General features: G+C 35.1%; 2 protein-coding genes across 4 annotated transcripts; one reads left to right on the forward strand and one right to left on the reverse strand.

Moving 5' to 3' along the window:
- Positions 1-4,551: 4,551 nt before the first annotated feature.
- On the reverse strand, positions 4,552-6,912 carry LOC127958240 (uncharacterized). The gene is made up of 6 exons (XM_052557043.1): positions 6,666-6,912; positions 6,481-6,567; positions 6,349-6,390; positions 5,459-5,583; positions 5,272-5,361; positions 4,552-5,005 (listed from the first exon to the last, which is right to left on the reverse strand). The coding sequence occupies exons 1-6, from the start codon at positions 6,841-6,843 to the stop codon at positions 4,874-4,876; spliced, it is 654 nt and encodes a 217-aa protein (XP_052413003.1). The 5' UTR covers positions 6,844-6,912; the 3' UTR covers positions 4,552-4,873.
- A 1,576-nt stretch (positions 6,913-8,488) lies between these two features.
- LOC127958551 (uncharacterized) lies at positions 8,489-14,382 on the forward strand (the record flags this gene model as incomplete). 3 transcript variants are annotated; one of them, XM_052557448.1, is given in 9 exon segments in its annotated part: positions 8,490-8,926; positions 9,025-9,190; positions 9,300-9,359; positions 10,949-11,048; positions 11,305-11,467; positions 11,590-11,782; positions 12,179-12,283; positions 12,446-12,514; positions 12,838-14,382. In XM_052557448.1, coding segments are annotated over 9 exon segments (2,457 nt in total), but the record flags the coding sequence as incomplete, so codon positions are not given.

Genomic DNA, 14,382 nt, shown 5'->3' on the forward strand with positions numbered 1-14,382 from the left:
GCAAGTAACTTTGTTTCAAGAATCACAATCCTTTGTAGAAGTTTGCAGCAGTTCATGCAACAAGTAGATTCAAGAGGAGGCATTTTCTCTCTCTTCTGTTTGAATGTGGGCAGTTGTTTTCCCGTCTCCGGAACATAAGCTGCTGGCAGTGGGAGGCAAAGTATTCTTTTTGTAGTATTATTCCAGTCCCAAAGAGTTTTTAGTTTTAGCGTTTGTGCCAAAAATCTGTTGTTTGAGCACTGTTCTGATCTGCTGAATAAAAAATCTTAGAAAAATCAGAGAAAGGTACAGAAATGAGAAGCAAAGCGCAGAGCAGTAAGCTAGAATGACCGAAGGGTAGCGAAGCCGGAAGTGAACCCAAGCTCTAAAAAGCTGTGCAGGGATGCACTCTCCTCTCACACACAAATCCTATGATCTGTATCAACATCAGCTATGGTGATGTCACAGTCATGATTTTCATCATCCTGAGGCACAACCAGAAAAATTCAGAAGAATGTGAACTGATACAAATATATATTTACTAATTTTAAATAATAAAATTCCTAGTGGGAAAAAGCTCATTAAATATTTCAATGTTATATTTTATTCTATTTTATTCAATTTTACAGTAAAGAGTTACAGTATATTATATTCAATATCTTTTCTACATGTAATTCTTTTTTTATTATTTCTCAAACTCGTTTTACATTTAAACACAATCACACAACCAAACCACTCGACCACACTTCCTGTTTCCACATGCATGTCTCTTCTCCTTCAATCACACTTCCTCTTCCCACATGCATGTATCTTTAGTGTCCCCTGCAATTTTGTGCTAAACAGAATCCAGAGTAGATCTGTTGTTATTTATCACAAATACACACACACACACACACACATACAGTATATATACATAGATTTTAAATCTAATTTAACTGATTTAAATGCAAATAAATGAAATTACATTTTAACCAAAAATATATATAGTAAACTTTATGTCCAAATTACTTTGAAAATCAAAATAATTACCAAAGTCAAAAAGTCGAAGATGTGACATTTGCCAAGTATGGTAACCCATACTCGGAATTGGTGCTCTGCATTTAACCCATCCAAGTGCACACACACAACAGTGAGAAGTGAACACAACGTGAACACAAACCATTTTGTTCACGTGAAAAACTAACCATTAGGCCATATCTGCCCCCATCTACCAATATATGAGGCCAAAATTACCCCACATTCAATATATGAACCAGTTAATTAAATGTGCAACCCAGTCTCACAATCATCTTCATAAACTCATCATATAAACTAAAAATGTAATTACTTTAACTCTGTTTAATCTCACACACAGTAGTAGTTTTGGCACAGTGCTTGATTTATTATTACATGTTGCAGTTTTAAATATTTTTTTAAAACTTTGAAAATATTTGATTTATTATTCCTGTGTACTGTTGTTGTTTTTTTCTATGTTTTTGTATCAGTTCCTAATTTTACTTCTAAATTAACACAATTAAACAAATGCTTATGCAGAAAAAGAGAGGAAAGTGTATGAATAGCTGCTGCACCTCCTTATGCTCTGTTAAAACGACCAGACTGGCGTCTCTCTCAGAATGGAAGCTCTCAGCAGCGCAGCAATCACTGTGGTCACTCCAGAACAAATAAAACACATTGTCACTGAGAAGCCACATTTCTGAAAGATAAGAAATAAATATAAAATAGTTTTTAGTTTGTGGTTTGAAGAAATTATAAATATTTGAATAATCTGGAAACCATTAAAATAGCTTTGTATCAATAATCATTTTGTAGGACTGTTTCTGAGGAAAACCACAACAGACCCATTTGAACACTTCTGTTTTGTGGTTTAGCTTAAAAGACAGTGTTTCAGTGTTTCGGTGTTTCGGTGACATACAGTTTATCCAGCTTTTCAATGTTTCACACAGGCTGAAAAATAGTTAACAAAAAAGGTTTCTTCCCAACAGTATAAATAAATAAATATAATTAACCTTTTTCTGGTTGGTTGTGTTTCTTCATCATCACAACACATGCATATAGCGAAAAGTGCTGCAAATCATCACAACACATGCATATAACGAAACGCGCTGCAAATACTTCACAACACATGCAATTTAAGAATCAATTAATGAAGAATTGCAAATTTATTTTCATTAACCTTGAAATTATATTTAGCTGAGGATATTAACGCTGAGGAAGTTAGCCATCTTAAGTAAAGTTTTACATTTAATCATGTAATTATTCAGCTTATTCAGGCTAATAATATCCAAAAGATAAAGGAATCATGGTGTTTAAAAAAACACCAAGAAAAAAAAAAAACTCAACTTTAAAAAAAACTCCTTCACAACCTTCACAACTGACCAGTAACCACTGCACGTTAAGCAAATCCTAGCCGGGTCCGACACTTTTTGAGGTTTCCTCAAAACATTTGCATTTTGATCAGTGCTATTTGCAGCGTTTTTGTTAATTGCATGTGCTATGAGGATTTGCAGTGCATTTCCTTATATGCATGTGTTGTGATGATTTGCAGCGCGTTTTGTTATATGCATGTGTTGTGAGGATTTGCAACAAACTGATGAAGATGTTTTACATACTACCTTTCACTCTGCTCTGTTAAAAAAAGATTAATAGAGATTAATACAATACTTTTTATTACAAACTATATACAATTTAATTCCATTAATTGATTCCATCCATTCTTCTCATTTTGTCTTACTTGAGAGCAGTGTTGTACTGTTTATAGTTGGTTGGGCTTTAAGGAGGTCTGTACTGAAGACACTGATAAACAACTTCTGTTTGAGAAGCACCTCTCATGTGCGTTGTCTCACGCTCTTCATATTGATTGAAACAAAAGAAAACGCTGCTGCAGCTCCATCACACCCACAAGCACTGAAGTAAGGGCACACATGCACAGAATCACAAATCACATGATCTGTGGCTGGAAAATTAGGTGTGATGCTCAAATGCTCACTTGCGGTTGTGTTGACTAAAAATAAGTGCCACCTCTGCTAAGATATTTTGAGTAGCCTACTAAAACATTGGCTCAGTTCTCACAATACTCTCATTGAAATGGTTTTCTACTCGCCACCATCATCAAGTTATTCATATAGTGGCTACAGAAAAAAAAACAATATAGGCTATGTTCTTGAAACAGGGATGCAAACTAATCCCATCCCTTGGAAAGATTAAAAGAGGTTATTGCATGTAAACATAATCAGGCCAATAAAGTACTTGGAACTCATAATAGGTTTCTACCAACTTGGCTATATGTTTGGGATAAGCTCTTCAGATTGGAACAAAGACATGGTTCTCGTGACTCCTTGCAAACATTATGCTTTTTTCAATCTTATATGCCTGATATTCTACATATTCTGTATAATATTCTGTAGGCTAGTCTACGTGTTGCTCTCCCGAGCTTTCTATATTATGACCTATCTGAAGACTGCTAAGGGGCATTATTGCTGCTCATTTGCATAAAATTGTATAGCCTATCCACCTTTTTCTTCCCATTGAATTGGGCTTGGCCATTTGTAAATTCTATGGGTCTAGATTCCATTCTCATCCCTGCAAGACTATTTTTAGCTGTAAAAAAATGGGTTGTTTAGCTGCTTGATATTAAAAATTGATGTGTCTTACTATATTATTTTAATGCATTATCTTAAATATGAACCCAATGGTTTGTACAGTTTTACGGTTTAATGCACGTTGTTATTCTTCTTGTTATTTCCCTATAGAGGCTAATGAACCAAAAGTCTTGCCCATAGGCTTACAATTATAATTTGTGAATAACCCTAATCAAATTAATTTGATTGATAGTGTATGCATTGATAATCAGTTAAATCCTCCAACTAAATGTAACCGTATACATTTTACAGGCTCCTTTGGTCACGTTAAAGGGATAGTTCACCCAAAAATGAAAATTATGTAATTAATAACTCACCCTCATGTTGTTCCAAAGCCCTAAGACCTCCGTTCATCTTCAGAACACAGTTTAAGATATATGTTCGCTTCTCCAATAACCATTAATCCACAAATGACTTAAGCTGCTAACTATTCTAATGTGGCTGACACTCCCTCTGAATTAAAATAAACCAATATCCTGGAGTAATTCTTTTACTCAAAGAGTACACTGACTGAACTGCTGTGAAGAGAGAACTGAAGATGAACGCCGAGCCGAGCCAGATAATGAACGAAAGATTGAGTCTGAACCGTCTGAACTCGAGTCAAGAACCGTTTCTGTTGGACGCATCCGATTCGAGAACCGAGGAGCTGATGATACTGATTCAGTTCAATTTGGTGAAGTGGTTCAAGAAGATCCGGTTACATTGAGTGATTCGTTCGTGAAGCAGATATCACTAAACTGCAGTGTGTGGAACTCGCTCACAACAGACCCAGAAGAGAAGACAATGCTGAATAAAGTCATAGCAGAAATAGGGGAAAAGCTAAAGAAGGGAAACTAATAGAGTTGGTGGTTTCCACTTCAGTAGAAATTAGCAAATCCCCCACCCCACACACACACACGTCCCCCACCATAAGAAATGATCATAAGAAATTAGCTAAATTGATTTACATTTATTTATTGAATAACCTTAGACATAGCCAAAGACCTCCCTGATTCCATTTGCATTAATAATCATCAAGTGTTCTTAAAACAAGAAAAAGAGAATTATATAAGAGAAAATTAACGCTTTTTAAAAATGTAATTGAAATCCTTGAATGGAGACAACCTCTTATCTGGAACTTCTGAAGACAACACAGCTATTCTGTCTAGTGTTTACAGAGAAGAGTTTTAATAAAATAAAACAGGATAAATGAAGTACAGCACATGCATAGTGTCTGGAAGCTGAACTTTGGGCCAAGGAGCTGTCCAGTATATCCATTACAGCTTCAAAAGATGTTGAAGTCTGCACAATTTCTGACCGGGATTCACACTCCTCTCACACACAAATCCTTCTCCATGGTCTGTGTCAACATCTTCGGTTATGATGCCACACTCAAAATTTTCATCATCCTAAGGCACAACGAGAACATAAAAACATTTTTTTATATAAATGCACAAAAATTATGTTCTTAGAATGTGAATTAAAACACCTATAATTCATATTAGATTAATGTAAGACAATAAGACATTTTGCTTTATAATAAGTCCTAATTTTTTTTTTAACATAATTTTTTCCATTATTATTATTATTATTATTCACTTTTCCCCACTGTCTCACACACAAACTATAGATATCAGAATTATTTCACAAATATGAAAAATTGCAAATGCATTACCACTGAGGGAGAAGCAGTGTCTCCAGATCCATCTGATGAGGCTCTTGAGACCAAAAATTGCTTTCCATTGGTCCTAGACATCAACCAGACCTGCCCATGTACACACAAACATTCGACAATGTGTTCACATTTAAAAATAAATAAATAAAAGGAGAAAGAGAGGAAAGTGAATGAATAGCTGCTGCACCTTGTTATGCTCAGTTAAAACGGCCAGACTGGCGTTTCTCTTAGAGCAGAAGCGCTCAGCAGCGCGACAATCAATTTGGTCACTCCAGAACAAATAAAACACATCGTCACGGAGAAGCCACATTTCTGAAAGATATCAAATAATAGTTTGTATGAAATATAGAATAGATAATTAGTTGAAAGAAATATAAAACACACATAGACAAACAAGAAACCCATTTTAAAAGTTGTGCAACAATGCCAAAGTGAAGAACAATGTACTGTATGAACATTTAAAGTTCACCCAAAAATGAAAGTTCTGTCATTAATGACTCACCCTCATGTGGTTCCAAACCTGTGAGACCTCCGTTCATCTTCGAGATATTTTAGATTTAGTTCGAGAACTTTCTGTCTCTCCATTGAAAGTGTGTACAGTATACTGTCCATGTCCAGAAAGGTAATAAAAACATCTTAAAAGTAGTCCATGTGACATCAGAGGGTCAGTTAGAATTTGTTAAAGCATCAAAAATACATGTTGGACTTTATTCAGCTTTTTCTTCTTTTCCGGGTCTGTTGTGAGTGCGTTCACACTACTACAGTGACGCTGCTGACGTATGACGTATGATTAATGGGCGCGCCAGAAAACACTAACAACAGACCCGCAATAGAAGACAGTCGTAATTTTTGTTAACTGACCCTCTGATGTCACATGGACTACTTTGAAGAGGTTTTTATTATCTTTCTGGACATGGACAGTAGTTATTAATGACATAATTTTCATTTTTCAGTGAACTAACCCTTTAAGATGTAACACACTGGAGTTAATCTAATAATGAAGTATGTGTGAATCAGTTTATATCCATTAAGTAAATTTTTGACACCAGTAAGTATTTAAATTAAATTAAAATGAACCTTTTTGTCCTTTTATTGGTTGTGTTTCTCTGTTGTGAGAGTCTGGGGGAAAACATGATATACAAAAATGTGAAATATTTAACTGTCACATTTTTTTCAAATAAATTTCAAATACTGTGTCATGATACTTACAATTTAGACCCACAATGACAAGGATGATGGCTGAGATTAGAATGTTCACAGCAAACAGTAAAAACACACACTTTCTTTCATGGTGTTCTGTTAAACAGAGATTATTAGAGATTAATAAGAGAGCACTAACTGTAAATTACATTAAAAGTTTGTTCCATCCCTTTATCCATCCTCTGTTGCCTTACCTGAAAGCAATGTTTTACTAGTTATAGTTCCATGGTGTGCAGTAGGTGAAAGCTGAAGACTTTGATAAATATCTTCTGTTTTAGCATCAACATTTTTATGCATAACCCTCTTCTCTGCATTTCCTTCACTTTCTTCATAATCATTGACGGAAACAGAAAAACGCTGCTGCAGCTCCATCACACTCGCAAGCACTTTAGTATTTGCACATGCACATAGCTGTCAGCAATCATATATCACACCCTCTGAGGCTGAAAAAGGCTGGTTTTCTTTTCTCTTCTGTACTTCCTTTTCTGTCCATAGTCAGACCAAGCTTCCCTATATCCCATGGTGATGGTGTGCTTGGAAATAAAAACTGCAGTGCAGTCTCTGACTAACAGGAAGTAGTGGGAAGCATTAACTTAAAAAAGGTAACTATAACTTGATGATCATGATAAAATGAATGTTTCTCAATATGCAAAAAGTCAGATAAAGCAGAAGCAAAATGTGCCATTGGTTTCTTAATTGTGTTCCTTCTCTCGCTATCTTTCATACCCTTATGAAAAATAAGTTTATCCAAGTGTGCTATTAGTATACATCTTTTGAAATATAAATAGGAAAGTATGTTTTTAGTTTACTTTTTATGTGCTTCTCAGAAATGGGCTTTACTCCTCAGAAAATGACATTTAAGTATACTTGTACTTACTAAAAGTCGAAATATATTTGAGCTATACTCCTAGAATCCGTTTTTTCATTTCATTTTATTTTCATTTCATTTCTTGTTTTCATTTTTATTATACGGTAGAGGGCGCTAGTACACATCTTCTGCACAGGCAAAAAAAGAATGCATGAAGCTAGAATAAAATATTTTGTTTACAAGCAGATACCTTGTTCTTTTTTATATATATTTTGTATGTTCACATATTCATATAACAAAACATATACAAATTAAAACTTAAAGGGACACAGTAGTATACTTAAAGTATGATGTAAAGTTCATTTAAATAAAACTTATATGTATACTTGCAGTATAAAACTACTAAACTAGTAGTTTACTGAGACTATACTTCAAAGTGTACAAAGTATTTATTAGTAAACTATCAGTACAAGTTCATTTTAGTTTGTACAAACAACAAACATAGAGGTAAACTAGTCTGTACTCAAAGTTTGCTACTGTTATACTTAAAGTATACTTAAAAGTATACTTTTTTATTCTAGAAATTGGGCCAATTTAGTCCCAAGGAGTATTGAAACAGTACACTTACAAGTATACTACTAGAACACTGGTATTTGTATATTTGTTAAATAAAGTATTCTTAAAAAAAACGTGAACTTTACTGAAGTATACTTAATAAAATAAACTTGAAGTATACTACTTTTTGGTAAGTGGACTGTATCAGGCAGATCTCTATGTACACTCCCATTGGCAGTCCCATGGACATTATCTCCACTCATTGACATGCGTTTGAGCCATAGGTTTGAGCAAACAGATTTCAGTCAGTTTTCCTGACAGTGACTGGTGTGAAAAACAAAACAAATCTAAGTCAACTCATGCATATTTGCAGTCTACAAGTATAACTATACTGCTTATTTGGCCTCTCACCTAAAATTGATTTCTTAAAATTATTGGTAAATCTTCTTATTTGCAGGAATTGTAGTAAGTCAACAGAAACTGTTATGTAAAACTGCGTATGAAAGGGGAAAATGAAGAGAAATAGGAAATCTTACACTTAACATTAACGAGATAACTAGGGCTATTTAATAGGACGTAGTCAATGTTGCACACTCCAGCCCTGTAGGTGAAACCTTACATCCCGCCATAAAACGCCAGAAGAAGAACGTGCGACGTCACGTGACGTCTAGGAAGTCAAACAGGTTTAGATGATGTCATGAACATTGCGACAATTGTCTGTTCTTTTCGTTTAAAAAAAAGATAATTATTATTTATTATTTTATTTATTTAGATTACATACTTTATACACTGAGTGTAGTGCATGTCATTTGGCCATCAAAAACAACTCTGTTGGTGTTTAGTGTAAGATTTGATTAATATCTATGCGCTTTTGTTTTGTTTTTTTGCTTTTGGCGCTCATATTTCACTGTGAAAATGCTTTAAACCAGCGAATCGTCGGTATATATTAAGACGCGTTAATGAAAATACTGCGGCTTAGGTTTTAAATCTCAATATTATATGTCAGATCCGTAGTTTTGTGTCGCTGAGTTTGTCAATGGAAAGTGGAAAACAGACCGAGTGGAGCTCGGCTTTAGATAAAGACTTCATTCAGTAAGTTAAGCACAAAACGTCTTCAGGTACAATTTTGAATGGTTTCTAACGTTATTTAAAATGACTCCGCAACACTACTGTCCCCTTTCTCTTGACAGAGATCCCGTTTCTGCTGTGATTCCTCCGGGTCCTTCTCCGTGGAGCCTCTCGTCCGGGCCTTGGTCCTCTGAGAGCCAAGGCCCGTCAGGATTACATCAATATGCTGAAGCGCAACATTACAGCAGTTTTATCCCCAGCAATGAACCACAAAGCCAAACCTTACAGGTCTTTAGAACCTCCTAATGACACAAAATTTAACAAGACTCCTAATTTCACAAAAGTGATCATTTAAATGTAGTTTTATGTAACGTTACTTTGTTGTCTCCAACTTTAGAGGGGGGACTGGACTGAGGAAAGATCCACAAATACAAACGAGAACTGGGAATCAAACATGGTAAGTTTTGGTTTTGTGTGTTTGCAGGTGTGTGTTTGTTCTGTTAATTATTACAGAATGGGGATAAATAATCTGTTTATGGTTACATCATGGGGACCAAAAATCAGGTCCCCATAAGGGAAACCCATGTAAATGAATAGAAGAGCTATTCTGAAGTTGTTGAAGTTTTTTATTTTTTACATTGGTCTATTACACATTTATCAGTATAAGTGTGTGTGTGTGTAAGGGGTAATCACTTGCACCCAAAATAATTCTGGCTCATAATGCACTCACTTCTTCACACACACAAATAGTCCAAATATGTTTGGGTACAACCCACTTCCTAGACTCGTTAGCAAGAATTTCAGTAGAAAAATGAAAATGTAAGTGTTAAATTGACACTACATATGGAGAATAAGGAAGAAGATTATTTGCAGGAGATGCCACAAGAACTTTTGCAGAGGATAAAAAGTGAAACACAAGGTAAGCATATATGTATCCAACAAATGAGGTTAATTAGATATAAATAGGTAGCTAGTTAGCACTAATTAACTGTTGTGAGACATGAAATGTTTCTATGTTTTTCCAACTCGCGATCTCAGAATCATAATTTTAATTTAAGATACGTGTCAAATAACCGAATGGATGCTAATGGAGTGATTCTGTTCATATTAGTCATTTTGATGCGGTTAATAATCGTTTTTTTGTCTAGTTATTGCTGGAAGAGGGTAGAGTTGGGTTATTTTATACAAATAAATGTTAACATTTCAAATTTGATGTTAATGTTTAATATAATACATTAAATATTAAAATTACAATGAATTAGTGAGTAGCTTTGAATGACAAAATTATTAAAGGGGTCATATGATGCGATTTAAAACATTTTCCATTCCTTTTTGAGTGTTACATGCTCTTGGTGCATAAAGAAGATCTGTAAAGTAGCAAAGACTAAAGTCTCAAATCCAAAGAGATACTCTTTATAAAAGTTAAGACTTGTCTACACCCTCCTAAAATGCCTCGTTTATACACGCCCCCACGTTTACGTCACAGTTTGGGAAGATTTGCATAATACCGCCTTGTTTGAAAGGCGGGGCATAGAGGAGCAACAATAATGTTCATTGTGGAAGATAATGTGTTTTTTGAACCTCAAAATGCATAAACACATTGCATTACACCAAATACACAACATAATGTTCTTTTTAGCAATGTCATATGACCCCTTTACACTTTTAAAATTATGAATGATTAAATGTTATGACAGTAGTTCAAATAAACATGGGGTTGTCTGGTGAGATTGTCCAATAGATTAGTTGGGATAAGGTTCAAATCATTAGAGAAATAATTGCCCATGGCTACCTGGGATTATATGAAAATGAGTTTTGTTGATGCCTTCAAGGCTAGCATTGTGTCAGATATTTAACTGAACCTTAGTTCTGATTCCTTGTTTCATAAATACATTATGATAACGTTGTAATGAATGTTACATAACTATAACTATAATACAGGGCAGTGTTAAATTACAACAGCATTCTTATCTGCTTATTGAACATTCTAGTTTTATTTTTCATGTCCCCCTATTTTCACAGTTTCACACTTTTATTTTCTTTCAGTCATCACAAATCAGCTCCTTTAAGGATGCCATGCATCATATTGTTTCAAAGACTGACAAAACATTCAAATTAGAGGTGAAGTATATCAATGCAGTGAAAGGTAAGGTGGTGTCTGATGTGATTTATTGGTTAATTACTGTCATATATGCATTAAATAGGCACCTGGTTGCAACATTTTTTAAAACAGCCACCAACTGTCGATGTATTTTTTTAGAGCGTGTGTAATTGGTATACTTTCTTCAAGATGCTTTTTTATTTTATTTTGTAGAATTTGTATTCATAGACTAGTTAATTAAATATAGTTTTACACACACACACACACACACACACACATATGTTTTTGATGTATTTTGCAGGGCGTGGTCTATTTGCAAAGCATTCCATTTGCAAAGGTGAATTTGTTGTTGAATATAGGGGAGATATAATAAATGATGAAGAGTTGCAGAACAGAAGAAAACGGTACCACGCATCCAGTGCTGCATTTATGTTTGAGTTTAAGAGAAGAGGGAAAACATGGTGGTAAGAAGTCAAGTTCCACCAAAGCTATATTTGAATGCTGTATTATAGTAAATGAGACACTGACATGTGATGATGTATTATAGTACATGTATTTATCCTTTTCTTGTTTTAATATTTTTAAGTATTGATGCCTCTAGAGAAGATGGATCGTTTGGGCGAATAGTTAATGACGACCAAAAACATCCAAACTGTGAGATGAGGAAAATTTATGTGAATGGAAAGATACACCTTTGTTTGTTTGCCCTGAATGACATTAAAGAAGGAGAAGAAATTACATATGATTATGGAGGAGTAGACTACCCATGGAGAACACAAGTATGTTGCACAGCACACACTGTGTTCAGAATAGCTTGTATTGTTGCAACAATTTAGTGGTAGTCTTATATTTAGGGCCAGTTTTATCCTTCACAGGGATTTTTTTCTTGGTTAATTGTTTCTTTATAATGGATACTTATGACTTCCCCATAGCACACTTTTTAGTCATTGTTTGAGTACAAACTTGTGTTTTGAGTTTGACAAAACTGGTCGCCACAAGGAACTATATCTTTGTGTGTGAAAGGTCCTTGTGAAGCCTGTTTTATTCAAGATGTGTGAGTACAGACAGATCAACTGGACAGGAACAAATGTTCTAAGATGAAGTTGATTTTATTCAGACGTCATTCAGGATCTACATCATATTTATCTCCTGTGTTTCCCTATTGTCTTTTACAGACGACCAGCATTGCTGCTAATACCAAGGCAGAACGTGACTCTGATCCTTCCCTCAGGTCACAAACTCCGATGAATGATGCTCCTGGTCAAATTAACTCTCCTCAAGTATGTTAACATTTATCACTAAAGATTCAGGAGTTCACTCTCTCTCATTGTCATGTTTAAGTGGTGTTTTAAGCATATTTAACCTTGTAATGTATTTTTTTTTTAATGTCAAATACTATAATAATGTAAAGGGTTGTTTATACTTTTGCTTCTTGTTTTCAGATTGTGACACAGCTCCAAAATGAAAATGAGATTTTTGAACCAAGACTGAGACGGACTAAAAGTATAATAGTAAGTTGACATTTTGTATTGAGTAGGGTTTTTGCTTGGAGCTGAAATCATAAATCATCAATTACTAAATTAATGATGTATTATCTAATATTATATAATTTAATTATTATGTATTCTACTATAAAATATTAATATATTCTTAGGTGATAAATCATTTGGACTACAGTAGATCAAACATTTCAAGAATTTTGAATCACCTTTATTTTATTTGTTTTTTAATTAATGTTCCCAAACAACTAATTATCACAGCAGTTACCAATTGATGTCTGTTAAATTACTGATCAATTAATTAACTGTGACGTATCTAATCATTATCTTTTTAGATGAAAGACAAAGATCTTGAAGATTCCGATGAACTCTTTGATTCTACACCAGAGAGTTCAGACTACTACTTTACAGATACCACTTCTGAAAGTGACTTTGACTGTGATGCTAATCCTACACCAAACCAGACAAAACTTCAGCTTCTTTATGATCAACTGGATGTTGATGATTCAGGCTCACTGAGCTCCCTTGACTGTGACACAGCAACAACAGAAAAAACCCATCAGCAACAGAAAAAAGCATCTGGAACAGAAAAACCAGGTTCAAGTCAAAAAGCAATAGAAGGTGTAGTTGTTAGTGCGTTCCAAAAAAGAGGTGTTAGTAGAGTGTACAACAAGAGACATTACTGCCTGTATTGCTGTAAGCCTTATGCCAAGGTGGCAAGGCATCTAGAAGGTTCACATGCAAATGAATCTGATGTGGCTAAAGCGCTAAGCTTTCCAAAGAGTTCCAAGGAGAGAAGAAAACAGCTAGATTATATTCGCAAAAGAGGAAACTATGTTCACAATGCTGCTGTAATGGAATCAGGAAAGGGGGAACTAGTGCCATGTAAACGACCCTCCAAAGAAGCACAGGGAAAAGATTTCATGCATTGTGCATACTGTCAAGGACTTTTTGCAAGAAAGGTCCTGTGGCGACATATGCGCACTTGTATGCTTCAACCTCAATCGGTCCCTCTCAAACCAGGAAAAAAACGTGTACAGTCGATGTGTATATACACAGGGCCTGTGCCTTCAAACATGACTAAACAACTATGGGAAGTAATTAGTGTCATGAATCTTGACCCAGTCACAGATTTAATAAAAAAAGACAAACTAATTATTGATGTTGGTCAGCATTTGTTAAACACAGGTGGGCTATCAGCCAAGAATAAACAGTGTGTGCGAGAGAAGATGCGAGAATTGGGAAGGTTAGTTCACAATGCTAGAAGAGTCACCTCCTTAAAAACAATGGAAGATTGTGTAAATCCAAAGAAGTACATGGAGACTGTCAAAGCTGTCAAGTATACATGTGGGTATGAATCTGACAAATTCATGATTCCATCACTTGCAAAGAAGCTTGGGAATTCTCTTCTTCAAGTAAGCAAATTCTTAAAAGCCCAGGGCTTAATGTCTAATAACAAACAACGAGTTAAGAATGCCAGTGAGTTTCAAGACATCCATCAGGAAAAGTGGAACGAAATGATCTTAGACACAGCAATGAGGAATATTAGGGAAGCAAAGTGCAATGTGCCCGCTCTCATACCTTTTTCTGAAGATTTCCAAAAAATGCACACATATCTCAGTCAAGTGCAAGATAAGTGGTACAAATCACTCTCTGAAAGTTCCTCCACTAAAGCCTGGGTGGAGCTGGCAAAGGTTTGTCTAGCCCAGATAATTCTCTTTAACCGGCGCAGGGGAGGAGAGGTGGCGAGCATGCCGTTGTCTGCGTTTTTTTCAAGAGACACTTTTGATCCACATGAGGGTGTGGACTGGGCACTGTCCGAAGTAGAAAAACAGCTCTGCAGACACATCTCAAGGATTATCACCATGGGAAAGTGTGGT

The sequence above is a fragment of the Carassius gibelio genome, chromosome B5 (assembly GCF_023724105.1).
Source record: "Carassius gibelio isolate Cgi1373 ecotype wild population from Czech Republic chromosome B5, carGib1.2-hapl.c, whole genome shotgun sequence".
In the NCBI taxonomy this organism is placed as follows: Eukaryota; Metazoa; Chordata; class Actinopteri; order Cypriniformes; family Cyprinidae; genus Carassius; species Carassius gibelio.

Bases quoted from the DNA above. Each gene is read 5' to 3' on its own strand.
- LOC127958240 (XM_052557043.1), bottom strand. From the start codon at position 6,843: ATGGAGCTGCAGCAGCGTTTTTCTGTTTCCGTCAATGATTATGAAGAA. The intron at 6,568-6,665 runs GTAAGGCAACAG...TCTGTTTAACAG, and splicing joins TAGTAAAACATTGCTTTCAG to AACACCATGAAAGAAAGTGT. The intron at 6,391-6,480 runs GTAAGTATCATG...GTTTTCCCCCAG, and splicing joins TGTCATTGTGGGTCTAAATT to ACTCTCACAACAGAGAAACA.